Genomic DNA, 26,833 nt, shown 5'->3' with positions numbered 1-26,833 from the left:
AGGAGATGAATTTCCCAAGCCAGAGGGGTGTCAGTGGGCAGGAAAGATGCAGCAGAGGTGTTAGGGGAAAGAGATGTACTTTAGAGCAGAAGGGATTAAGTGTGTTTCTTTAGAGGAATAAGCAGAGCCCTAAGAACTGCCAAATTGGTGGGAATGCTCTCAGTGGTTGTGTCTTGCTTATTTAAAAAAAAATATTTTAAAAATCAAATAAGACAACTTGGGTGCCAAAACCCAACATGCCACCACTGCATTTGTGAAGCTGGTCTCCTAGCTGTGAGCTCTATTAAGATTCAGTGTATGAAATTAAAAGGAAACAGTCTGTTTACAAAAGATAGCTGACTCAATCAGCGGACGCGGGTAAGCTTGGCAAAGGGACGTGCAAAGATGTGGTGAATTAGGGCTGGTTGTGCCCATGAGATCACCAGGAGCTGCAGAGGAAAGTCCTCTGAGTCAGCTCCAGGTGCATGAGTGTCTGGAGGTTGTTGGGCAGCGTAAGAGGCTTGGATGAGGACCTAAATGTTAATCACCCTGGGTTTGTTAGCTCTGAAATGAGCAGCACATCAGCACTGTTGTTTGTTGTGGTGAGTTTTAGTCCCTAATGTTGAAAGGCAACTTGTGTCTTAAACTGCGGACAAATTTGTTAGGTGTTTTCATCTCATCTAAAGGTGCTCATGGACCTCTCATGGTCACCTGTGACAGTAGGTGTCCCGTGGCAGTAAGCAGGGGAAGATGCTGTGATGCAGCACAAGATCCAGCCTTCCTTGTGATCCTCTGGTAGGATGTTCTTCCAGGTCAAGTGGATGTGCCAGTGTCTCACTTATCCTGATGTATGCAGGGCTAGGAGGATCCCTGGCTCCAGATTTCTCTCTTCCACCGTAGAAGTGGTCATGTCCTCCTCCAAGGCAAAGGGAAGGATCAAATTGGAATTGGCCTTCATGTCTTGTGTGGCTTATAGGCTACCCTTGAGACAAAAATACTAATGGACCTGGGGCTGTGGAGCCCAGCATCCTCATCCTGGCTCCGTCAGTGACCACAGGCAAGACTTTTCCCTTCTCTGTCTGCACTCATCATCCTCTTCCTAACATAAAAGTTGTTGTACTAGGTCAGGACAAGGACCCGACCTTTTCTATCTCAGGAGCAAAAGCAGACAAACATGATGATTCCCAGCCTCCACCCCATTTCTACGTCTGGGGATTTCCTGAACCTGACGCTTGTCTTGTAAATGCCAGTAGATCTGCTTTCTAAGTATGTGTCCAGGGTGTCCTCAGGGTCTTTTTGCATCCCCAGCAGCCCTTGGCTTAATCCCGCTAGTCACCTCTTCTGGCTGGTTTTGAGCCCTGCTCTTGTGTGTTGGTTGGCTGGACTTGGCTTGTGAGCAGGCAATCCACATCCACCCTCCCAAGGCTTCCCGTGAGCTCACTGTGTTTCATTTAGCTCCCTGTAAGCCGCCTGCATGCCTGGGCAGCCCAGCTCTCCCCAGCCAGCACCGGTGTCCTGCCCGCAGAGGCAGCAACAGTGGGTGGGATGGAGCTGGGCGAACAGGACGGGCAGGAGGGGTGTCTGCTGGGGCTGCAGCTACATTTATTTTTTTTTTTCCCATGAGCCAGCACCCCTAGGAGGGTGCAAGCAGGAGGCCCTTTGGGTGCTGCACCCTGTTGATGGCGTGGGGCAGCTACAGGCGGGTGCGTGTGCGGGCGCCTGTCTGTGCTCCCTGGGCTGGGCTCTCCTTGCTCAGGGTGAGTCAGCTCACGGCACACACGCTCTTCCTGTTGGGAGTGACTCAGGTGGAGCAGACAATAAAAACCACTCGAAAATAAAGCAATAGGCAGCCAGTTGCAAACCCCGCCATCATCTGCTGGATGCAGGGTGCCTTGTGCTCCCTGGCACAAGAAATGGCTGGGTGCTGGCTCCTGGCCCTGTGCTGCCTCGCGGCGTCTCTCCTGCCCACAGCCCTAAGCACCAACAGAGGAGAAGGTGAGGCTTCGGGAAGGTCTGCTGTTCCTGCTTTCGCGATGATGTGCAATCCCGCCAGCAGCTTTACTTGCAGCCCTGCCCCAGTGCCGGAGAGTAACTGGGAGCTGGCTGGGTGCTGCAGCACCCTGCTAGGGTGCTCTCCCCTCCCGCCTTTGGGATTAAAATTGGACCTGTAGGTGCTTCTCCTTAAGTTTCCTCTGGGTTTAGATATCCCATGAGCATTTAGACTTTTTTTTTTGCTGGCACCCCCTTTAAATAACATAGTTATATGCAATTATGTTATTGCTTTCTGTATAAAGCCTTACTACCTGGGTGGGATTTGGGTGTAAGCATGAGCGCTGCCCAGGGAGCGGGTGGCTTATCTGCCGCCTGCTGCTGTAACCAAAATGTTCTCTAAAACTAAGGAAGAGCTGGGAGCACCCAGGATCCAGTTTTTTGTAGCAACACATGCGTTGTTTGTATTTAGTGCAAGTCCGTGGGGCTTATGAGGTGCTCACAGCCCCACCACACCTTGTGGGAGGTGGCGAGTCTCCTGCGGTACACAGACCTACGGCGAGCTTTAAAAATCCAGGGGATCCTCTGGCATATGCAATTGTAGCAGAGAGGGCAATGCAGGGACATTTAAGTGCATTCCGCCCAGTAGTGATTCAATATCAGGGTTTCAGTCATATTGGCATATAGTCTGGAGATGGGCATGTTTGGCCAAAACCGGGTCTTTACATGTATTTTGTAAATACTGAGCAATTTCAATACTTATCGCTCTGTTTTTCAGAGCACAGTACTGGTGTTCTGAAATATGCTCGCTGTGCTTGAATTGGTCCTTTACCAGTTTTCCTTTTTATGCAGTGCAATGTGATGGGGGGAAAAGCGCGGAATAAGTATTCTGTTCTGTTGGGATTTTTTAAAAAAACTGATTTGCTTTTCTTGCTACTTGCATAATTATTACAACAGCCTTAATTGCATGCAAGTTTTAAAATACTGATGTAGGTTTTTGGTTTTTTTTTTCTTCTCTCCCTCCTGGCAGCATGTAGGCAAATGCTGCTTTTCCATGGACTCTTGAACCTATTTCTGTGCGTATGTCAAAGCGGCAGTTGATAACCAGCCATGCTTTTATGCTGCAGCAGGCCTTCTGAGTTGGTTTGGTGGCATAAATTAGCCTCTTGTGCTGCTAGTCCTCTGGTCCCAGTGCTAGTTGCCTGCTTGTAATTAGCACACGTAATCCTGTTTTACATGCAAATGAACTGCTTGAGTCAAATTAGTTTTACGTATGATCTGGTCGAGTGGCAGAGGTCAGGGCACTTGTACTCTGAACCGTGCAGAGCCTTGCCCAAGCAAGCGTGCGTTTGCCTTGGTGGTGTGTGCCTGCACATGATGGCTGAAGGGATCTCCTGGCTTTGGGGAAGAGCTGGGGTGGGGAGGTCAGAGCTCCGCTGTGCCAATGAGGTGTCTAACTTGGTGTGTTGGAAGGAGAAAACATCAAATGGCAGTTTTCAGTTCCCAGTGTGTGCTCTTTCCCTGCTGATGTTGATGGAGCCCCAGGAGACACAGGCAGGTTTTCCTCCAGCAAGAAAGCTGTGGAGTTGGGTGATGGGGAAAGCCAGGACTTGGCGTAGCAGATGGGACGGCCTTCTGGGTCACTGTCTCAAACGCATGGAGCAGGGAATGGCTTGTGTTCTCGTAGAGGCTTTGTTGCATGCAAAGCTCTGTTGATCCCTTCATGAAAGGAGTAGTCTTTGCAGACCTGCTCATACGTATGGAGCTATTGGATCTACTCCTCGCAGACCCAGGGCCAACCTCATTTTCTGGTTTGTGAATTTAAGATGACATTTTAAGAGGTCCAAAGGTGCCTGTCTCTTTCTCAGAGCCTTTCTGATGTGGGAATTTGTCTCAGCATAGCAAGTGTTTTTCATGCTGAGTGGGAGTTGGGGGAATGATGTCCTGCTGGATGCATGCCTCAGACCACCTTCATCCTGATGTAGCACTTAAGAAATCCACTGCAAAGTTTATTCTCTGTGGAGCCTATGCTTCTCCACAGCTGCCTGAGAAATGGATGATCTCAGGGCAGAGCCTCAGGGCACCTGAATACAAAAAGGATCCTGTTCTCAGTTGGTCCTCATCTCCCAGCAGCTCTGTCATGCTCCATCTCGTTAGCAACTCCAGTGCCTCACTCTTGGCAAAGACTAACCTACCTGAGGTCTCAGGTCTCCAGGAGAAGACCAGCAACAGGAACAGCTATGCAGGCGAGGGGGTGGCACTAATCTCCAACAGCATTTTAAATGGCATCAGATTAGCGAGACCTGAATCAGTGCCAGGGCTGGAGAGCTGTCTCTGAACGTGCTGCAGCCTTAGAGAAAGACCTGAAGAAAGGTTTTCATTCCCTGGGGGAATGGTGCTCATGCCTGTAATTTAGCAACCCAGTAAATCCTCCAGATTATATAGACATAGGGTGGAGTTTAACAGCTTTAGTGTAGAGGGATAAGGGGTGGGATTGACCCCAAGCAGTCCCACTGTGAAGGTGAGCACAAATATCTTGAGAAAGTCCTGCACTGCTGGTTTTGGCAGGTTGTTTGTATTGTCTCTGACCTTCGGTCACTGGTGATGCCCACTGAGGCTCTAGATGCGTTCTCATACCTTAAGGGGCAGGACTTCTGCATCCATAGGTCCCCTCCCAGCAGGCTGGGGTGGGAGAAGACCTTCTGCAGCTGGGTCTTGGTCTCCTGGCAGCCCAGGCTGCAAGGGAAGAACTGTGTTTGCTGGACTTGGAAAAATCTCTCTCCTTGTTTGCTGGTGCATGAAGTCATCTCTCTTCTTGGCAGCAGGCTTGGCTGCTGCTTGCTGAGTGCCTTTGTCTGGTATGCTGGTGTTAATGGGTGTGTGGGAGGGTGGCGGGCGGTGCCCAGGTGTGAGTGCTGAGCGTTGCGTGCTTGGGCGGTGAGCACAGGAAACTTCACCTGGTCCCGGGAATCACAGATATGGAGCACGAAGACCTTGTATCCTCCGGCTAAGCTGTGCCAGGAGAGCACTGGGAAGGAGGAGCCTCCACATGTATCAAGTACAATTTGCTGATTGCATCCATGCTGCAGATTTGTGCTTGCTCTTGGATTTCCTCCACCTCCATGTGCTGTCAGAGGTGTCCTGAGTTGGGATGGACAGCTGGGGACTCTCTGTCATGTCCCATGGAGTTCAGCAGCGAGAAGAGTTTCTCAGAGGGAAGTTGGGGATCCCACAGCAGCATTAGGGTGGTTTGGAGCAGCCTGTCAGCAGGCTCTGCACCCCCGCAGACCCTGCTTTTTCCCTCAGGGTGTTTCTTTCTCCTGCCTGTCTTTACCAACCATTCTTTCAACTGTGTCTGCTCTCCTCGGTGGCACTAAGGAACTCGTCTGAAATAAAGGTCCCCAGGCTTAAACAATCTAGTACTGGCCACTGAGGGCTTGGCAAGTAGATGAGAGGTGACTTCAAGAGAAGATCTAGGTAAGGCAATGAAGAATAATGCTGGAGCAGGCATGTCTGGTGAGATATCTGCCATCCTGCTCTCCAGATGTAGTGGGATGTAAAATCTCATGCCTATCCTTCCTGACCTCCACCGTGCAGTGATGTTGGCAGCTGCAGCTTTTCTTCCTAGGGAGGATGGGTGAGGTGACTGGTGTAATCCTGCCAAAACCTTTTTTTAATCTCCCTCTCAGCAGGTGTGCTTCCACCAAGCTCCTCTGATCACAAACCATTCCTCATCGCTCTTGTGTTTGGCTGGGAGGATACTTGCATCACAGACCTAGGTGGAGGGACCTGGTCAAAGTTGGTTGAGCTTTTCCTTCTGGGCTCATTCCTGGTCAGAGGCCAGGTCAAACCAAGCATAACCTCAGGGATCCTTCCCTTTTCCCTGAGGTCACCAGTAAAGTTCCCCGTGCTTTTATCAGGATGAGGTTTGGGGTTTTGTTTACCATCTCTGCTTACTCAAAGACCTCATTTTGTTGGAAGGCCTCTGAGAGGATGGAGAACATCCCTGGCTGTGCTGCTCTGTGGAGCGGGGCTGCTTGGCCCAGGGGTTTGTCCATCCTGAGCTGTGAAACCTGGCATTCCTCCAAAGCGCAAGGATGTGGAGCACAGCACAGGCATTGGTGGCACTCGGGTGGCTGATGGACACAGATACGTGGGGACAAGTGCAGAGATATGGGGACGGGGCTCGTTACTAGCAGAGCAAGAAAGGGAGCTTTGCATCACCCGGGATTCTTCCTTGGGCATCACCTGAGATGTCTTTCTCCTCTCCCCAGTCTGCGACTGCAATGGGATGTCCAGGCAATGCATCTTCGACTGGAACCTCCTGAGGGAGACGGGGAACGGGTACCGCTGCCTTGGCTGCCTGGGAAACACAGAAGGTGCACACTGTGAGCGCTGCAAGGAGGGCTTCTTCCGCCAGCAGGAGGTGGACTGCTGCCTGCCCTGCTACTGCCACCCCCAGGGTATGTGTCCAGCTGCTGAGGGGACAGGGTGGGTCAGGGGTGTAAAGGGACTTAAAGCACCTGCTGTCCTGCTTGTCCCTCAGCCCTGCTGAGCATGTGGGCTAGGTCAGGTTCTGCATCCCTACACACTGGACCAGAGCAATTGCAGGAGTAAGCTTGGCTCCAGGTGGGATTATCTGGGGAGGTGCCAGTGCCCAGCACTGTGTTGCTGCACCATAAGTCATAGGAGCTCCTTCTGGGTGCTTCACTGCTTGGTGCTTCGTGTTTTGAACCCCTCAGCAGCTCCAGGCTGCAGCCAGGCTTCAAAACCCACCTGCCCCCCCAAACAATCACACTCACAGAATGGTTTGTGTTGGGAGGCACTTTCAAAGATCATCTAGTCCACGCCCCCTGCCATGGGCAGGGACATCTTTCACTAAATCAGGGTGCTTAAAGCCCTGTCCAACCTGACCTGGAACACTTCCAGGGATGGGACATCCACAACTTCTGTGGGTGAACTGTTCCAGTGTCCCACCAACCTCATCATAAAACATTTCTTCCTGATGTCCAAGCTAAACCTCCTCTCTTTCAGTTTAAAAACTTTGCCCCTTGTTCTGTCACTACAGGCCCTGGTAAAAACTTTCTCTGCCTTTGCACCACATCCCTTCCCAAGGCACAATTCAGGAATTATCCTTTCACTTTCATGATGCAATTGAAAGCCCTTGTGGGGCTTGCCTTTATATATTGAAAAACTGCTATAAAGTTTCCCTGGAGCCTTCTTTTCTCTAGGCTGAACAACCCTAACTCTCAGCTTTTGTCCTTAGCAGAGATGTTCCAGCCCTCTGACCATTTTCATGGCCTCCTCTGGAGCCACCCTAACAGGTCCATGTCTGTCATATACTGGGGACCCCAGAGCTGGATGCAGTGCTCCTGGTGGGGTCTCATGAGGGCAGAGCAGAGGGGGAACATTGCCCCTGTTGGCCATACTGGTGGTGATGCACCCAGGACACGATTGGCTTTCTGGGCTGCAAGTGCACATTGCTGGTTCACACCCAACATTTCATCCAGCAGTACCCCCTCAAGTCCTTTACTGTAGAGCTGCTATCCATCCATCCATCCATCCATCCATCCATCCATCCATCCATCCATCCATCCATCCCCCAGCCTGTACAGATATTGGGGATTGCCCTTACCCAAGTGCAGGACCTTGCACTTGGCTTTATTGAACTTCCTGAGGTTCACAGGGGCCTGCTCCTCCAGCCTGTCAAGGTCCCTCTGGATGGCATCCCTTCCCTCCAGCATCTCTATCAACAATCTCTGCCTTGCTGAGAGGGACCGTGGTCTGCTCTGCCCTGAATTTGGTGGGTGGCTACATACCCACTGACACCCACCGGGAGCTGCCCTGTGGGGAGCTGCTTGCCTCTCCCAGCTGCCATCCTTATCTCAAGGATGGTGACCAAACCCCAGTGTGGGAGGAGTGGCTTTCACCAGGTTTGTGAGTCAGGCTGCTGCTTCCTGGATGCGCAATTTTTGGCAGGCTCCACAAAGGCTTTTAATTGCATTGTAGAAGTGAAAGGATAACTCCTGAGTTCAGTGTTGCACATTGGGAGAGGAGGTGGTGCAAAGTGCCGTGACATTTGGGGACAGACAGGAGGCTTTAGCCTCTCCAGCTTTTCCAGCGGCTTTTTTGCAAGCTGCAAGACCATCAGACGGGATTTCTAGCTCTGGGGTGTTTTCTGTGGGGCTTGTGGTGGTTACAAAGTAGATGTGATCGCTCCTTCATCCTCAAGAGATTTTGGCTTGCTCTGCAGTAGGTAGCTTGTGCCTCTTGCATCAAGGTACTGTAGATACTGAAATGCATGTTGCTCTCTGTCAATGCAGGAAGATCACTAGAAGCACCACCAGAACATAAACAGATGGCAAGATGAAAAGGCAGTAGGTTTTAAGGTGGTGGGAGGGCAAATATCCCCATGGGTTCCCCCACGTCGCATGCAGGGATGCCCCAGTGGAGGGACGGTGGCCCGTCCTCTGGTATCCCTTCCCCTCGGTACTTGCATGTGCACAGCAGTATGTTAGAAATGAAAGGGCCTACCATTGCCCTCAGCCCCATAAGGTCCTTGTGGTGACACCAAAATCAAGTTGCACAGACGTCTACTAGCAGCAGGTCTGGCAAAGAAGAACTAATTCTCCACTTGGTTTGTGTGCCTTAGAGTCCATCTTGTCCTTCACAATGACCTTTATAGTAGGGAAGAAGATCCTTGTCCTGGGTGTCTGGTCAATGCCTGCTGTGATTTCTCTTCCAAGTCTTCTGCATCAGTCTGGGAGGCTGGAGCAGCTTTAACAGCCAGACCTGGTGTCTCAGCCCTGTGCTGGGACCTCAAGGGTGGGACCCATCACTGAGGTTGGGTTGCTGCTGCAGTGATGGTGTGGTGCTTTGTTCCCCTGTCCCACCAGCAGCATCGCTGGGAGGGTGCAGGGAGGTACCCATCTGAACCTCTCCTTCTCCTCTTTTCACAGGCGCCCTTGGCCCACAGTGTGACAGCGATGGCCGATGCACCTGCAAACCCGGTGTGATGGGCAAGAAGTGTGACCAGTGCCAGCCGGGCTTCGAGTCCCTCTCCGAGGCTGGGTGCCAGAGGAACGGGCAGTAAGTGCTGGCAACCATCAGTGGCATGGGGACAGCTGGAGGGACCACCTCCAGAGCTCTCCCAGCCTCTGTAAAGAGCCTATGCTGGCTGAAGCCACCCCGTGTAGGGACAGAGGCGGTTTATTTTGTGGCAGCACATGGAGAGCCCTAAGATAATCTCACTGGGAGGGGGGATGCTTGAGTGGAGCTGGACCTTTCTTCCAGCCTGCAAAGCTTGCTGCCACATAATGGCACCAAAACCAGAGCAAAGCAATTGCTTTATTATCCAAATAATGCCAAACAGGCACCAGCCACGCTAGCAGATAGAAAATAAAATGTGCCCACGTATAGGTCTGCCTGGTGTCAGTGCCACTTGCAAGGACTGCCCCCATGTAAAAATTGACTCCTTCCTTTGCATGGACCCCCATTTAAACACCTTTCAAAGTGCTTCTGGTTCAGCTTCCTCAGACCTATATCCTCTTCTTCCTCTCGTCACCCCACTGTTGCTCCTTTGAGACTCCTGGCAGGCAAAGGGTGGGGGTGAGGGGTGGCTGCCTGCAGCCGTCCTGCTGTGCCTGGCCTCCTGCCTGAGCCTCCCCAGCATGTTGCTGCCTGTTGGAGCTCAGCCAGGGTCTGTTAAGCTCAGCCAGGGTTTACTAAGCTCAGCAGAGCTTCGCTTTGCTCTTGTAGCTGGGTCTTGCTAAAGAGAGGCATCTGGGATGGTTGCAAGCTGGTGTTCTGGGGCAGTAATGCTGGGCACCATCTTAGCCTGGCATCCATACTGCTGCAGCTGGGTTACTTAGAAATGGCTCTGCTGATTATTTTTCCCCTTCTAGCATGGGACTGGTAGCTGGGGTGGGTGGGTTCTCTGCTGTCTTGTATAACAGCTGAGAACACTGAGCTCCCAGGCTGAGCTGGAAGTCCAGGTGGAGAGTCCCGCTGTCCCTGTTGCAGGTACCCGCAGTGTGAGTGCAACCCGGCTGGCAGCACGGGGGTCTGCCGCTCTGGCCGCTGTGTCTGCAAGGCAAGAGCTACCGGAGAGCGGTGTGAGAGGTGAGTGTCAGGAGGACTTGCTGGACTGCTGCGTGCCATGTCCTCCATCTCCCTGGCAGTTGCATCCCTGGCAACACCCACCCGTGTCTCACAATCCCAACGTGGTGATGACCTTGAACTGCAGGGGTGGCTGTGTTGTATGGCTGTCATTAGAGCGCTGGTTGTATTGTCCAGGAAAAAGAGAAAATGGACTTGAATGTTGTCACCTTCTTGTGTTTTCCCAGGTGCAAGCGAAACTTCTATAACCTGGATGCCAGAAACCCTGCAGGATGCTCCCCCTGCTTTTGCTATGGGCACTCAGCTGCATGTGTCAGTGCGGAAAACTACAGTGTCTACAACATCACCTCCACCTTCCAGCAAGGTGAATCCCAAGCAGGAAAATCCCTATGGCTCCTGGGGTTGTTTGCCATCCCTTGCCTTTGACGTACTGGAGGAGCTGCCTGGTTTGCAGCCCTGCTGGGAGTCCCTGTTCTTTGGTGGGTGGGATGGCTTGATCATAGGCAGAAGTAGGGTGCAAGGGTGCGGGGAACATCAGCTTGCTTAATCATGCCTTTCCTGCCACTTGGGAGGAAAATCCCATGCCCAGTCTAGCTTATTTACAGATGTATCAACAGGGATATCTATGTTGTCCCCTTGAAGGTCAAGGGGTAGGAAGCCGGAGGTTTTGATAAGACGCAGCTCCAGAAAGATGCTGAAGTCTGGGAAACACTTTCCCTATCCCCACTGACTGCTCCTTCTTGGTGCTCCAGGTGCTGAAGGCTGGCAAGGCATCCATGAAAGTGGGTCCCCAGCCCAGCTCCAGTGGTCCCCACGCCATCAGGACACCTTCATAGCGGCGAGGAGAGCAGAGCCGATATACTTCATGGCACCTGGTAGGTGTGGGATTGGTGTAGGGAGAGACGTTAGTGTCCCCTTTGCCTTTTGGTCTGATCCCATGAACTAAGCCTTTAGGAGGAAGGTAAGATTTTAAGTCTTTGATTTCCTCCCTCCCTCCCTCCCTCCCTCCCTCCCTCCCTCCCTCCCTTCCTTCCTTCCTTCCTTCCTTCCTTCCTTCCTTCCTTCCTTCCTTCCTTCCTTCCTTCCTTCCTTCCTTCCTTCCTCCCTTCCTCCCTTCCTTCCTTCCTTCCTTCCTTCCTTCCTTCCTTCCTTCCTTCCTTCCTTCCTTCCTTCCTTCCTTCCTTCCTTCCTTCCTTCCTTCCTTCCTTCCTTCCCTCCCTTCCCTCCCTTCCCTCCCTTCCCTCCCTTCCCTCCCTTCCTTTTCCTTCCCTCTCTTCATTTTCCTTCCCTGTCCTCCCTGTCCTCCCTGTCCTCCCTGTCCTCCCTTTCCTTCCTTTCCTTCCTTCCCTCCCTTTCCAGTGAAATTCCTTGGAAACCAGCAGCTGAGCTACGGCCAGACGCTCTCCTTCGATTACCGCCTGGACCGAGGGGGACGCCAGCCATCTCCGCATGATGTGGTCCTGGAAGGAGGTGGCCTGAGAGTCACTGCCCCCTTCTTACCCCAGGGGAAGGTTCTGCCTTGTGGCATCAGCCAGACATACACATTCAGGTAAAGGGGGATGCTGGGGCGTTTGGGGCAGGGTAAGCAAGAAAGGCTGTGGCTTCAGGGAGTTCCTGGATTCAGCTCTGACCCCTCAAAGGTGGTAAAAGGTTGCTTGGTTTGGGCTTGAGGCATCTCAGGTGCTTCTCTCCTGGATGAGGGGGTTACTTTGTGTGAGTGGTGGCAGATGATCTGGCTTGAGGTTGGGCTGGGTACTTTTCTTGGGGTGAGCTGCATGGGTGGAGGTTGTCCCCTGAAGCCTTGGGCTCAGGAGGGAGATGGGTGAGGGCTGCTGCATTTTTCTTGATGAAGTATCTAATTTTCTTGAAACCGGTTCCACTTCTCCCCACTCCCACGGGCAGGTTGGATGAGCACCCAAGCAGCAAATGGAGCCCAAGGCTGAATCACTTTGAATATCGCAGGCTGCTGGGAAACCTGACAGCTCTCTGGATCCGAGCCACGTTTGGGGAGTACAGTAAGTGGGGGGAGAGCTTGCAAGCACAAGGTTGGTTTCTCCTCATTGCTGGAGATGCCAAGTCTCCAGATGGAGATATCTTTGCTAAAAGGTATTAAAATAATAATAAAGTGCCCGAAGATGGGCAAAACTAAATTATGAAGAGATTAAACAGGATGGCAACAGTGCAGACAGCAAAGCCTTGGCTCCGGTCCATCTGCCTGTGGGCGTTGTAATGAAACTTGCAACCTGTGCCTGTCCCAGGTGTGGGTGGACTTGCAGGTGGAGCTGCTGGCCCCTGTGGGTGACTGGCTGTATCTCCCTCCAGGCACTGGCTACATTGACAATGTCACCCTGGTGTCAGCACAGCCTGTCACCGGAGTCCCCGCTCCCTGGGTGGAGCACTGCGACTGCCCTGCAGGGTACCAGGGGCAGTTCTGCGAGAGGTGTGCCCCTGGTCACCGCAGAGATGCTCCTGGCCTGGGGCCCTTCAGCATCTGCGTGCCATGCAATTGCCAGGGGGGAGGAATTTGTGATCCTGACACAGGTAAGAAAAGCCACGGTTGCCTGTGTCCTGGGAATTGAGCTATAGGGGAATGTGGGGAGCACTGAGTAGGGCAAGATCCCTGGCTGGTGGGGCTGGAGTGCAAGGAACTCCCCAAAGCCTAGAAGTGCTGCAGCCAAAATACTGGAAAGATGCACTGGGATCAAATTGGGCTTAGATGGTGCTAACTGGAGAGAGAAAAAGCATCTTCTACTGCTTGGATAGCATTAAAAACCTTTTCTTCTGACTTTTTATTTTAAAAGTAAATGTGTCTGTAAATATCAGTGATGTAAGCATGTTTTACTATCTGTCTTGTTAAAATAGCCCACAGTGTTGCCACATAAAGTCAAAGTAATGCAAAGTTAAGCTGTCAATATTACCCAAGTCTGAATTGGAATTGAATTTCCAAATAGATGAGCATTGATCAGGAGGCACAAAAGGCAATGTGTGGCTTCTTGGGAGCTATAGAAGCTGTGAAAAATGAGATCCAGCCACCTTCGAGTGGTGATGGCCAGCCTCCACGCTGTGGGATAGGCTCCTCCATGGGGACTTGCTGGGCTCCTGTTGCAGGAGCAGGGCATGGTTCTTTCCACATTTTGATGGACTGATGGGCAGAGAAATGAAGCATGTATGGGCAGGCATGGGGATTGTGAGGGCTGTGGCGGAGGATGCTGGACCATGGGTGATGGGTGCCTGCGCTGCAGTGGGCGCATGGCCACCAGCAAGGGGTGGCCAGGAGGGGGAGTGGTGGGTGGTGTCCCACCGGGGGTGAGAACAAACTGCCCTGAACCCTTTCCTTCCTCCTTCAGGTGAATGCTACTCAGGAGACGAAAATGTGGGCAATAGCATCAGCTGCCCCTTCGGCTTCTACCGAGACCCCCGGCAGCTGCACAGCTGCAGGGCCTGCCCCTGCGGCAATGGCCAAGGCTGTTCGGTGGTACTGGGTGGTGAGGAGGTCATCTGTGACAGCTGCCCTCTTGGAGCTGCCGGTAATGCCTTCCTCCAGGTCACTTCTGCTCTGCCTTTCCCTGGAGTTTCAATCTGCTGTATGGAGAGGTGCAGGCGTTGGTGGGCTAGGATGCTTGGAGCCAGGCAGATCACCCCATCTTCTCAGCCTGGCTCATCTATGGTGCTGCTGCTCCTGCCTGCAACAGGGTGTTTCAGCCCCAAGGGCTGTGTAAACACACATTGCCCTGCCCTTGGAAAGGTTCTCATCTGGATGGAAAAGGATGGGGTGGGGAGGGAGTGGAATAGAAAAATAGGAAAAAAAACCCAAATAGGGGGTTACTCACCTGAGGTCAGTCATTGCACCCAGTTTTCAAGAGCCTTGCCCAGAGGCTAAAATATCGTGCATTGTCTGTGGTGGTGAGGAGAGTGGAGATGCTGTTGTGCCACCCCCAATGGGGCCAAATGCCCCCATTTCTATGGGGCAGATGGAGCGAGGAAGCCTCTGACTTTCAGGCAAAAGCATGAGCTTAACCCCACCCCTCTTTTCCCAGGTGCCAACTGCGAGTACTGTGCTGACGGTTATTTTGGAGACCCAGCAGCTTCCCGGCCCTGCCAGCCGTGCCAGTGCAATGGCAACGTGGAGCCCAACGCCGTGGGGAACTGCGACCGCCAGACGGGCGAGTGCCTCAAGTGCATCTACAACACTGCCGGCTTCCACTGCGACCGCTGCAAAGACGGCTTCTTTGGGAACCCCTTGGCCCCCAATCCTGCTGACAAGTGCAGAGGTGCGAGCCGGGTGCTGTCTGAGCTGGGGATGAGTAAGAAAATTCATGCTGGAGTGCAGAATGTGTTGGTGGGAAGGGGGATGCTACAAAAGCCAAGGCTGGAAAGCAGGAGCGGAGAGCAAGAACTGGAGCACAGGGCTAAACGGTGGGACAAAAGCAGCGGGAGAGGGTGGATGAAAGGATGTACTGAGGGTTGAGGTAGGGACAGGCTCCTTTGATCCTGTGCCTTTCCAACCTGCAGCTTGCACCTGTGACTTGCCCGGTGCCGAGCCCCTGAAGTGTGGGAGTGATGGGAGCTGCATCTGCAAGCCTGGCTTTAAGGGTCCCAGCTGTGAAGAGAGCGAGTGCCCAGCTTGCTACAGCCAGGTGAAAGCCCAGGTGAGTATCTCTGCCAGTCCTGGGGCCAGTGAACAGCAAAGGTGCAGTGATATGTTTACCCTCAAGCATCTCCTACTGGTGCAATTGAGAAATGATTTTGCAGGCTGCGCCTGAACTTTGGGTTTGTACGCGATTCAATTGATTAAAAAAAGATGACCTAGAGCTGCTGTCCAGCTGTGCCCCATCCAAAAATGAGCCCTTGATTTGCTGCCCATCCTCTGGCTGGACCGTGGACCCCATTCCCACCCTGGTCTTTCTACTGTGGGTTTGGCATCCTACTGGCTGACGGGCCGGTGTGCTGTGGTTGCAGGTGGACCTGTACCTGCAGCAGCTGGCAGAGCTGGAGCTGCTGTTCTCAGAGGTGCAAGCTGGTGGTGGGGCTGAGAGCCAGGAGCTGGAGCGGAGGATGCAGCTGGCTGAGGAGATGCTGCGGACCATCCTTGGGGAAGCCCTGAGCCTGCAAGGTACTACCTGCCTGCTGCCCTCAGATGGGGCCATCTGTGCTGAATAGGGGAGGGTTTTGCTGCCTGTGCTTTTTTGGTCAGCGATGAGTTTCTCTTCACCCTTCCTCTTTCTTTCTCACCAGCCTCTGACAGGTCTCTGGAAAGCCGTGTGGCCAGGATAAAGGGGCAAGGGTCCAGCTCCCAGAGCCGCTTGGATGAGATCAAGGCAACGGTGGAGAGGCTGAGGTCTCTTGGTAGCCAGTATGAGAGGCAGGTGCAGGACACCCGGCAGCTGCTGGAGAGAGCAAGGCTGGACCTGGACCGCAGTGGAGCTGCTCTGCATCGGGTGGTAAGAGCATCCTTGTGTGACATGCTTCTAGTCTAGACCAGGACTGAAAAAAAAATCCATGGAGAGAGCAAGAATTTAACATATTCCAGTTATTAAGTTTGTTTTGTGAGTGCAGAAGATATGCTGGTAGCCCTTTCTGTAGAGCTGGGACCTGGGGAGGGGCTGGTGGGAATATCTGGGGGGTTGTGGAGGTTTAATGTGTGCAGATGCCTCTCTCACTGCTCAATCAGATGGAGGGCAGGGGAGAGCACCCAAGCCTCTCTTCCTTCCTCCTCAGACCATTCCTGTTTCAAACCTCCCTGGGGGATCAAATCAGTTCTTGATGCTGGCCCAGGAGGCTCTGAGACTGGCCAACAGGTGAGTCGCTCCCGCATCGGCTGAGAGAGAGGGAAGGGCAACTGACCTCCTGCTGGGAACCCAGCATGTCCTTTTTGGGGGTCCTTGCCTAGCCACCAGGCTGCAGCTGCCATAACCTCTGCCAGCCCTGGAGCAGGGGAAGATGTGGCTGCTGGACTGGCTTCACTGCCCTACAGATCTGTCTTCAGTTGCCTTTGACGGTGGTGTTGGGTGTATTTTAGAAGCATCTTTGGGGTCAGAGTTTGGCCCATGAGTGTCCAGTTGGAACACACAGCATCTGCCTCCCCCCTGGTGCTCTTCTACTCTTGGGAGATGCAGGAGGGACAAGAAAAATAGGGGGTCCCTTCCCTAACACACTGCATTTCCTGAGAGGGTGTGATCCAGTATTGCTGAATACACCGGTAAAGGAAGTTGGTGGGGAAAACTCAGGTGGGAAACCTTTCTTGCCGCCCCCACCCCCAATGCTTTGCAGCCACATGCAAGCTGCCAACGCCATTGAGCAAGCCGTGAAGACAGCGCGGGAGGACACACAGCAGGCGCTGGAGCTGGTGCGTGCGGCTGCTGGTGGAGAAGCGGCCACCTCTGGCTCCCTGCAAGGGCTGCTTGGGAAGTGAGTGGAGGCTGCGTTCGCCCGTCTGTCGTGGGGGGCATGTGGGAGGGAGGAACGCGGTGGCTGAGCATCCATGCCCCCTTCCCTGTCTCCCCAGCTGAGTTGAGGAAACGTGCTGTTGGAGGCAGGGCAGGCAGAGGCTTGTCTGGACTTCAGTCGCTGGCATGTCTAGGCAGTGGAGATGGAGGGTTGGCAGCTCTGCAGAGCATCTGCTTCCCATCTACAGACCGTGATGCTCCCCAGGGACCTGCCCACAGCTGGGGGAAGACATTTAATGCCATGTGTGTGAACAGGCTCCCCAGGGGCAACTCTGTGTCCAGCTGCAAATCTGGGCTGGGTTTAGCCTGAGGGTAGATGTAGTCCCATGTTGTCTGGTTGGGCTGATGCCTCTCCAGAGCCCACTATGGGGCTGGGACTTTGCACACTACTGGTGGGGTGTGAGCGATGGCCCCAAATGAAGTTAAGGAGCTGAATGGGGATGTGCAAGGGGAAACATCCAGTGATAGGGCAGGGATTAGCAGAGCCTCTGCAGAGCCTGTGAGGGTTCAGCTAGTGTGAAACACCTTTAGATTTTTGAGTATGAGCAAGGACCCAGCAGATACCCCACCTGGCAGAGGGGCTGGGATGTGGGGGATGTTTGCAATTAGCTTTCTCAGCATGATAAATCTGTGTGGGACCCTGGAGAGGGCTCAGGGAGCATGAACAAGTCAATGTAGGAGACAGTATTAATGCTGTGGTGGGGTTGGCAGCTTGGCTTGTACCATGTTCTTCAGCCTCGCATCCATGCAGGTATGAGGAGCTGAAGTTGTTGGCTGGAGGCCTGGAGGCTGATGCCAATGGGATGACTTCCAAGGCAGACAAGGCTTATCAGGGCAGCCTGGTGCTCCTCAACTCCTTGTCCCGCTTGATGAAAACCGACATCAGCTCCTTTGAGGTGAGGGTGTTGTGCCTTCTGGACCAGGAAACCGCCTTTCGCTTTCCCCTACACCCTCCCTGCTCAGCCCTTTCCAGGGCTCTGTCTCCATTGGGGAGCTGTTAGATATGCATCTTCCCATGCTTTTGCCCCCATAGCTGGACACAGCACAAGGAGCAAGAGACAAACATCTGTCACTGCTTGCTGTGGCTCCCGGGGAAATGCTGGGACCCCCAGGCAGTCATTATGTCTCTGTGTTTCAGAGGGAGGCAACCCGGCTGAAGCAGGGTGCCAGCACTCTCCTGAGCCTGGTGGACACCTACATGGCAGAGTACCTGCAGCTGCAGAGCCGCACAGGGCGCTGGGAGGAAGAAATCAAGCAGCTGCTGCGGAGGGGAGAGGGCGAGAGAGCAGTAAGTGGTTGGCAGCAGGGCTGAAGCTTGAGTAGTCTTCAGCATGAGCTGGACCCCTGGTGGGATGCCCATGGCACCACCGCTACTATGTGCTGTCCTAGCATGTTCGCCTTCCTCAGAAACACAGCCACTTGGGACTGGTCTTCTGGAGCTGATGCAAGACTTCACCATGTGCACAGAGCTGCTGGTGCAGGGTTTTACCAGCACCAGGCTGATGACGGGTTTTGCCCATCATCAGCCTCTTGTGTCCCTTTGGCCTTTTGCAGACCCTGACACAGCTGCTGTCCCGAGCCAACCTTGCCAGGAGCACAGCCCTGCAAGCCGTGAGTGCTGGCAACACCACCTTCTACGAGGTAGAACAGATCCTGAAGAGTCTCCAGGGTAATGTCCTAGAAACCCTTCCTTTCCCCTCCCTTGTGGGATCTCACAAAGGTAACACAGCTTCATTTCCACATGCATTTTTTTCAGAGTTTAACCTGCAAGCAGGTGACAAGAGAAGGGAAGCTGAAGATGCCATGAGGAGGCTATCGATTATCAGCAGCATGGTCACAAGTGCCAAGGAGAAGACGGACCGAGCCGAAGCAATCCTGGGCAGTGCCACTTCCGAATCCAAGGCAGCCAGCAGCGCGGCAGGGGAAGCAAAGGAGATCACCATGGGAATCCAGCAGGTGAGGGCAAGCCCTGATGCTACTGCTGGCAGAAAAAGGTTTGGAAGGGAAAATCATGGAAGAAAAGGAGGTGGTTGGCAACTCCAATAGGCCTTCATGGTGGACCTGATGCGTTGACTTTTGGACCTGATGCACTGACTTTTTGGCTGATGTTTCTCTATAGCGGATCCTGCAGAGATAAGACAGTTGGCAGTAGATGAGTGAGTACGTGGGGATCTCTGCAGGCATGTTTGTACCATGAGGATATCTCTGGCATCTCTCTGTAGCCACCTTTTGGTGACCAAGGGGATTTTTCACTTCCAGAGTCTCAGTTGCTGGCAGGCTTGTGAGCTCCCAGACTTGGCATTGGTAGTTTTGACTCCAGACTGTACGTTGTAATTCCCAAGGGATTTGCTGATATCTGCAGGAGCAGTTAAGCCATAATCATAGAAACAACTCTCTCTGGAGCAGCTGGTGGGAGCACATGAAGGATGCAGGACAGCCTGCAATAATTTTGGGTCGCTGTGGAAGGAACCAGTTTCCACCTACTCCAGGCACCATGCATCCAGACCAATTTCAGCCATGCTCTGCCCCTCTGAAAGTCCCTTTGCCTTCCCTAGGAGATCACACGGCTGAAGGTGGAAGCCAACAAGACGGCTGATGGCGTCCTTGCCCTAGAGAAAGCAGTGGCCACTTTGCAGCGTGAGGCCAAGGAAGTAGATGGTGTATTTGAGAGGAAGCTCTCAGAGGTTGAGGCAGATGCTGCTGTGATACAGGAGGTGGGTCCCTGTCTCCTGCACCTTGCCCCCTTCCCTGTTGAAGTTTGGGTGAGACTTGGCCTTACAGCTGCCACCTTGCTTTCTTCAGACAGCTCAGGAAGCTCAGAGGGTCCACGCCGAAGCTGGCCGGGCAGGGGTGGTCATGCAGGAGACACTGAACTTCCTGGAAGAGCTGCTGCATCTAATGAGTAGGTTTTGTGCCGCTGCTGTAGGGTGTGGAGGGAGACAAGTCCCTGGTGGGGTCTAGGCATTGGTGCTAGGAGTTCTGTGAGAAGCTGCCGCAGATGATGCCTGTAAACAGACTGTGCAGCAGGCTGGAGCTGCTGGGGCATCTAGAAAGACCTAGTCCTCCACCTCCATCCATGGTTCCCTCTTCCTTTTTTCCCCCCTGTGCAACAGACCAACCTGCTGTCGTGGATGAGGATGGCCTGAAGCAGCTTGAAATGAATTTTAGTAAAGCCAAAATTCGAAGCAGCCAGCTGAAGGATAAGATGTCGGAGCTGCAGCAGACAGCCACACTGCAGAAGGCCCGGGTACGGACGCTGGAGAGCAGCATTGATGAGATCCTGGCAGATATTAAGAACCTGGAGGATATCCAAAAGAGCCTTCCTCCAGGCTGCTACAACACAAAAGCCATTGAACTGCCGTGAGCTAGCTCTGGAAAGGCTGCAGCACCTGCCAGGCTGTGAAGGCAGGACGGCCTGGCCCAGCTGCCCTCCTCAAACCAGGCAGGACCAGCTGCCTTTGTGTTGAACTGATCCTTACCCTCAATTTCAGCGTGGCAGCTGAAGTTCGTGTTGCCACACTGGCCCTGGAGAGTCCCTGATTTTTCAAAGTTGTCCATCCCTCAGTCACAGGAGGAAGGAGACATCTGGTTGTGTGCAGGTGCTACTGGCTGGAGAACAGCCCGTTCCTACATTTCTCTGAGGTGCAGGTGGGGGTTGCTTGGTGTCAACCTTGGGAGTTTGCACAGTTCAGAGCCTGAAGTTCACAGCTGAGAGGTTCTCCACGCCCTGTGGATCCGCTCTCCTGGTCTGTCACACACAGAAGGACTAGAGTCTCTCTCCTTACTTTTGACACTGCCACCACCACCTCCTCCTCATGCTCTCTGCAGGGTCTTCCTTGCCTTTGGTAGCTCAGAAGGTAGGGAGCTAGCGGCATGAAGTGGCGGCCAGGAAAGATGAGTTTTGAGATGTGGCATCAGTGATGCTTCACATGGCTTTCTCCTCCCAACCTGCCCAATCTTCTTGCTGGGAGTGGAGCTGGTGTGGTTTTGCTGTTGCTTGGAGATTTGTCATCAGATGTTGCTGATGACCCTTTTCATAAAGCTGCAGGTCTTCCACCGTGCTTCCCAGTGAGGTGGTTACTGTTTTGTTAAAGGGATACAAAAAATGTGGCAGCTGCCTCTGAGTTCAGGGTGATGTGCTGGATGGAGGAAGAAGGGGCCCCCAGGCTAGCAGGTTAGTAGAGGAGAGAACTGCTGGGACTCCTCAAATGGAAAGTCTTTCCTGCTCCACCCGCTCCCTTCAGCGAGGAGGTGAGGACCCCCTTTCTTTCTCCCACACTTCTTTTCAAGTCTCAAAGCCCCTGAGGGATGGCTCTCTTGTCAGAGCTCCTGGGCAAGAACAGGTCTCCCTACCGTCCCCTTACACACTCAAGCACAACCTTTCCTTCCAAGACCAGCCAGATTGATACCAGACACTTTCTTAGGTCTCCCAGATCCTGAGAGAAACAAGGTGGTGTCCCCACAGCATAAGCCCCCAGGACCCTGCAGCAGTTGTCACCAGAACGGGGACTTTCTCCAGGGGTCTGTAGCCACAAGTTCTCATGGCTGAGAGCCTGGTCCCTCCTGCTGGAGTGCCAGCACCCTGATTTGATCAATTTAAAAATACAGACAATGTCTTAAATGCATCTCTGCCTCTGGTTTGGTGCTGCCTGTTCCTCTCTACATCCATCCCTTCCACCCATGTGGTGCTTGATGTTTCATAGAGGCTCAAATAGTTGTCTGCAGGGTTTCCCACTGTACATCTGAGCAGAGCTTGGAGAAGCTGAAGACTATGCTCCTTCCTTCATCTACCCACGGCTTTCCTGTGGGTCCAGCTCCATTCTGACACTGCTGCCAGCTTCCTTTTAGATGCCGTTTCAGGGGAAAAAAAAGCTAGCAGGTGCTGCAAGTCAACTCTGCTGAAGCCTTCTGACCTGCGTGGTGGTGAAAGAGGAGGTCCTGGATGGCAGAGGACACTTTGGGGGACATGCTTATCCCTCGTTAGCGCTGATTGTCTGATAACGCAGTGCCTGTGCTTTTGCTTGATAAGGATATACTGAGTAAAATGTCTGCCTTATACTTTTATTTAAGTGAGATGTACTGCCTCTGGCATGTTCTCCTCCTCCCATTGTACAGCATAGGGACAGATATTATGGACCTGACTTTATTTTAACTCGAGTTGTGTTTTTTTGAAAGGAGAGAAGTCAGTAAATACTGAATACTTTTGGCTGGATCTTGCCTACCGGTTTATTTTCTCTAGCTTCCTGTTCTGGGTGAGTTTGGCCATCAGCTTTCCCAGCGGTACAGCCCCTTGTGCTCTTCATGCTGACTCAGTCTTGGGGCTGTTCTGAAATGACACCAGTAACATCTTTGTTTTGTTTTGTTTATTACATAATTTAAACATTTTGCTGATAAAGTTTTTTTGTCAATGACTGTTTTTTTCATATAGCAACAGAAGAAAAAAAATCAGGCTCCAAAACTTTTGACAAAGGTGAAATCGGTGGCATGGCAACTTCAACCCCTTTACCTCCCCCCGTATTCTTCTTTTCTCCAAAAGGCGTTTGAAGTTCATTTCTCTTTCAGCAAATTGCACTGTTTAAAAGTGGAGGTTCAAAGACTGAAACCCACGAGCTTCTTCCCACCCCTCCCCTGCACCCTGGAAACCTGTGTCCTCACCTCCCTGGTGGTCGCATGGATCTTCAGGGATGATTTTTCCTTTTTTCCCCATACCCACCCAAAAACTTTTTCCAAACCTGTCCCAGAGCTTAATGACCTGTTACAAACCCACCATCCCACCCCCCGTACTGTGAGTTTTACTGAATGGATACACAAAGGCGCAGGTAAGACTAGTAAGACAGAATATACTCGTCATCCATACCACAACGCTACATCTCTAAGGCATGCTGTCCTAACCGTGATGGGATGGGAAGCCAGCTGGCTTCCTGTGCGTCCCATCTCGCGTACCTGAGGGAGGGAGGATCTGAGATGGCTCTTGGACATGCCACCTGCCTTCCTTCTCCACCTCCTTTGTTTTATTTCCCTTTGTCTCCTCCTCAGTTAAAACCCGTTGTCCTTCCTCCCCCTTCAGAGTAGCATCGCTCCTCCAGGAGCTTAAAGTGTGTGTGTGTGTGTTTGTGTTTTGGAGGCTGGTTGCTACCACTGCTCTTTCTCCTCTGGCTTGGAGCTATGAAACAATAACTTCTGTGTTGGGGTGGAGAGGGAAGAGAGACTGAAAAACTGAACACTTGAGAACAACGGGTGGAGAGGAGTCTCCTGGCTTACGTACATTGTGTGTCTCATGGATGAGATGTCCTACCACAGGCACCTGCCCAGTGTGTTAGCTAAGGGAGCTCAGTAGAGTGTTGGTGAGCATCTTGAACTGGTTGAAGGCCTCCTTGGAGAAGAGGCATCCCTGCACTCCGAGTTCCACATGCTCTCACCTCCCTCTCTACTTTGGCGTCTCTGTATCTCCTCACCCCATGGGATACATACACAACCACTGGGGATACCAGAGCTGGCACTGAGGGATGTAGCTGCTGAATTTATGACAGTTCCTGAACGAGCCTCCCCATGTGAAGGGAAATCCCTGACAAGGAAAGACCTCTTCTGGCCTTTGGGCGAGTCACATCGCTTCTGTCTCTCTTGCTTTCCCTTCTGGGAAGGGCTGTCCTTGAGAAGTTGTTAGCTGCTGCTCTGTGCCTGTGGCTGTATGCTGGTTTGTTTTGTCCAACATTGCTTGCTGTTACAGAGGTGCCAGCAGCATTCAGCGGGTCACCAAATTTAGTGCAGTGTCTCATCTTTAGAGCTTCCATGTGAGCAGCTCGTGACCCTTCGTAGATATTTACGGGGGGGGAAAAAAAGGTAATTTCAGATCTTTCCCTGAAATACTCTGGAGGACTCTCAGCCTTCAGATGTCTCAACACAATACTGTGCCTTGCTGGGGACCAGAAGCTAGCCACAGTGATGCCCTAGGAAAGCCACAAAGACAGCAGTCATGCCTTGGCTGGGGGTTCTAGCCTGAGCCTAGTTAGCCCAAATTTGTGGGGAGTGGGCAGATGCCCAGGAGCTATAGGCAGCAGGGCTATACCCAAAGCGATACAAGGTTAGATGGAGGAAAGGGAGAGGAAAAAGTGAGGAGTAAAGGAGGACTGCACCTTCTTCCCTGTGGCTGTGACCCTTCCCAGGGGCTGTGCAGGGTTCTTGCACCCTAGGGATGCTCAGCAGGACAACAGCCTGCTTCAGCAACCCTTCTCTCTGCAGGACTTAATTTTCTTTCGCTTCATGTTGCTTACCCCACTTTTAATGTGAGCATCTCTGCTAGGCTCCATCCCTGGCTTTTGGGGGCACATCACAGGCAGGAAAGCAGGAGCCTGGCATGTGCCAAGGGATGTGCAAAGTAGCCACAGCCAGTTTGGGAGGGGGAAAGTATCATGCATTTAATAAACTCTTCAAGGAGAGGAAGAGGGTAGGAGCAGAGGGGAGGAGGGGGAAGTTTACAGACAGAAATGGAGATCTGGAGGCTAGAGGATGGGGATGGACCCAGCCCCCACAAAGCTCAGCCAGGTTTGGGGCAAATTCTCACCAGAGGCTTTGGGTCCCCACCTGCTGCTTTCCTCCCTTGTTTCTTGGTTTCTTAAATGGGAGGTCCCTTTCTAGGTGCTGTGGGCTGCCGCCTGTGACACTAGGTCAGAGTAGAGCATCACCCCAACTCACTTGCCTAGGGTGTGGCTTGGGGTGGGTTGGGTTCACTTGAAGCCAAGGAAAGGTGAGACATGACATCCCCTCTAGTAATTCTTTGGCAGCAATGCTTGCCAAGGCCTCTGCTCCCCTTCAGAAATGCCCTCTCCATGATTTTTCAGGGCCATGAGGAGCAGTTTGTTAGCTGGGTTGTCCTACTGCCGGCCTAAGGAGGTCCATCTGCTGTGGGGCATCAAGTCAGCTGGGTTACAACTGCCTGCTGCCAACCTGGATGTTTGGTCATCGTGTTGAGAGGCCCAAAGGGCTCACACTAAAACTATTTAAGAAAAAGAAGTCCACCTAGATTTATTGAGCTTAAGTACTGTAAGGTGATGCAGATGAGGAAACCCCTGCCCTGAGCATGCTGGGAGGATGGACCGGGGGACCATTTCCCAGTGACATGCTGGGAGGGGGGTGCTGGAGCCACCTCCCCTCAAGTGCACCGAGCACATCGCTCTTCTACTGGTCCTCCCTCCCTGCATATAGGATGGGGGGTGGTTCCCTGGAAAAAGAGACCAAACCATTCCCCTCAGGCCGTGCAGCAGTTCCCTAGATATGGCTGCATGACAGAGCGTTGGCACCGGGGGTGAGAGGCAGACGTGGGCAGGAGGCCATGGGCTGGGGAGAGAGATGGAGACACAGACCGAGAGAGAGAGAGAAAAGAGTGATGGAGAGCTGTTGGCAGGTGGGACACGAGGGCTGTCTCGCTGCAAGGCCTCTGGCACTTAGCCAGAGGCATTGATGTAGAGTTGGCTCTTGAGGATGTAGTCAATGACAGGCTGGCAGAGGTAATCCACGACATGTCCATCCCCATGCTGCAGGGCCAGTCTGAGGGTATGGGGGGAGAGAAACAGATCAGAGTCCATTTAGGTGGGTTAGGTGGCACCTTGCTGTCCCCATAAATGGAGGGGCTGGCTGGGGGGCACCCATCTTCCAACCCCATAGCAGGAGTCCCCCTGTATTACCCACCTGCTTTTGGTGGAGCTGACAACTGACATGGGGTGGTTCAAGTCATCCTTCACCACCAGGATGTTGTTCTGCAGGGAAATGAGGAAGAGAGGAGCAAAAGGATGGCCTGAAAGTGGACGTCTGCCCTGCCAGCCCCCCTGCCCCACTGGCCTTTGGGGGGCTGCTGCATGGTGGCCCCATGGTCACCTGACCTAGAGGCTGAGAGCATCTGGCCTCAAGACATTTTGTGCCCTGTGGCTGAAGTGGATCCCTGGGTAAAGAGAGGTTGTGGGTTCTCTCTCAGCCTTCCCCAGCCACATGTGCATCCACTTACTTTGTACTTGCGGAGTATGGAGGAATGATTCATGATCCGGTCGGGGTCTGCTCCATCTCGGGGCACCACCACAATCCCAAACTCCCCAACGATCACCTCCATCTAGGAGTGACCCAAAGAGGGGAGAGCTTTCATAACCATCCCGTGCAAAATGTGCCATTCGTTGTCTGCCAACCCCCACCCTGCACCATGAAATCTAGGCCGTGGTCTGGATGGAGACAGAGTGAATTTGTGGCTAGCTGGACAGTCTTTGGCAGAAACATGGATTCATTAAGGCTTGGTTAGTGGTCTGCAGTGTACAAAATGGTTCAGGGTTAAATCCTATTAATAGCTGTTGAGGGTAGGCTATAGAGAGGTCTTGTAATGGTAGAAAGAGGGTGGCAGCAGAAGAGGTTGCCCAAGGAGGATATGACCTCTGCCTTGCTGGAAGGCTTTAAGACCAGGATGGATGTGTTGGTCCTGACAGAGGTCTTGTTCTGCCCTGGGCAGAGAAAACCTGAATTTGCGCCAAGGCTGGTGGCCAAACTTGCCACCACATGGGAATGGCTCCCACTGCCTCATCCATTACAGGACAAACCAGGCTCATCCAAAAGAGCTCTGGGTCAGCACATTTTATTAAGTGAAAGCTATTGATTTGGTGGTAAGTGTGTTTAATTTCTAATGTCAGACCAACTTTTGTAAAGCTCTTATGTCCTACCTTCACACATCACTCTGCTGGGAATTGCATCTACTTGATGCTGGCTCCTTCCAGGGGACAAGGAGCAGGAGCATAGCCTTTGGAAATCCCTTGGGACCAGCTTATCTGCACCCCTGCTGATATCCTTTCTTTGAGTGGTGAGTGGGAGCAGGGCTTGGGTCTGTGGAAGAGGAGGCTGGGGAGGGTTGGTGACTTGAGAGCATAAGACCCTGTGCCTCAGGCTGCCTGTGTGTAGGGCATGTGAGGGTCAGGGTTGGGATGGAGGACGAGGTGGGGATGGTGGGCATGACTCTTGCCATCCTGAGGGACCCAGGTGGCTCCCAGGAGTGCTGAGTGTGGAAAGGAGAGGAGGAAGGGAGCCTGAGGAAGAGGATCATGCAGGGGCACCAGGTGGTGGCAACTCACATCCGCCTCATTCCAGAGACCAGGGATGCAGAAGGACTCCAGCAGGTCACTGCCACAGAGCAGTAAAATGCGAAGCTCTGAAGAAAAGAAGCAGAGAAGCTCAGAGGTGGGAGAAAACGGGTCTGAGCAGGCATCCCCCACACTGCCATCCCACTGCACTTCCTGCAGACCTCCCCTGCCAAAACAAGTTTACTAAAGATT

The 26,833-nt window shown here is 52.8% G+C and overlaps 2 protein-coding genes across 2 annotated transcripts in view; one reads left to right on the top strand and one right to left on the bottom strand.

The window, feature by feature from the left end:
* The first annotated feature begins 1,829 nt into the window (after positions 1-1,829).
* On the top strand, positions 1,830-21,980 carry LAMC2 (laminin subunit gamma 2). The gene is made up of 23 exons (XM_075096799.1): positions 1,830-1,974; positions 6,243-6,431; positions 8,928-9,057; positions 9,991-10,089; positions 10,314-10,450; positions 10,839-10,961; positions 11,446-11,635; positions 11,989-12,101; positions 12,409-12,627; positions 13,434-13,613; positions 14,124-14,357; positions 14,599-14,735; positions 15,046-15,199; positions 15,322-15,527; positions 15,805-15,884; positions 16,357-16,494; positions 17,284-17,428; positions 17,671-17,820; positions 18,087-18,201; positions 18,289-18,488; positions 19,088-19,246; positions 19,335-19,434; positions 19,646-21,980. Exons 1-23 carry the CDS (start codon positions 1,860-1,862, stop codon positions 19,894-19,896), a joined length of 3,564 nt encoding a protein of 1,187 aa, XP_074952900.1. The 5' UTR covers positions 1,830-1,859; the 3' UTR covers positions 19,897-21,980.
* Positions 21,981-23,924: 1,944 nt separating this feature from the next.
* NMNAT2 (nicotinamide nucleotide adenylyltransferase 2) overlaps positions 23,925-26,833 on the bottom strand; it is a 31,406-nt gene continuing 28,497 nt past the window's right edge. The window contains exons 8-11 of the mRNA XM_075096808.1: positions 26,633-26,709; positions 25,531-25,632; positions 25,218-25,285; positions 23,925-25,076 (exon numbers count right to left, since the gene is read on the bottom strand). Of these exons, the coding sequence (XP_074952909.1) occupies positions 24,974-25,076; positions 25,218-25,285; positions 25,531-25,632; positions 26,633-26,709 (350 nt within the window). The 3' untranslated portion in view covers positions 23,925-24,973. The remainder of the gene's footprint in view (positions 25,077-25,217; positions 25,286-25,530; positions 25,633-26,632; positions 26,710-26,833) is intronic.

The sequence above is a fragment of the Phalacrocorax aristotelis genome, chromosome 6 (genome assembly GCF_949628215.1).
Source record: "Phalacrocorax aristotelis chromosome 6, bGulAri2.1, whole genome shotgun sequence".
Classification (NCBI taxonomy): domain Eukaryota; kingdom Metazoa; phylum Chordata; class Aves; order Suliformes; family Phalacrocoracidae; genus Phalacrocorax; species Phalacrocorax aristotelis.
Note: the sequence above shows the minus strand (reverse complement) of the source record. Positions and strands in the feature narration are given on the sequence as shown.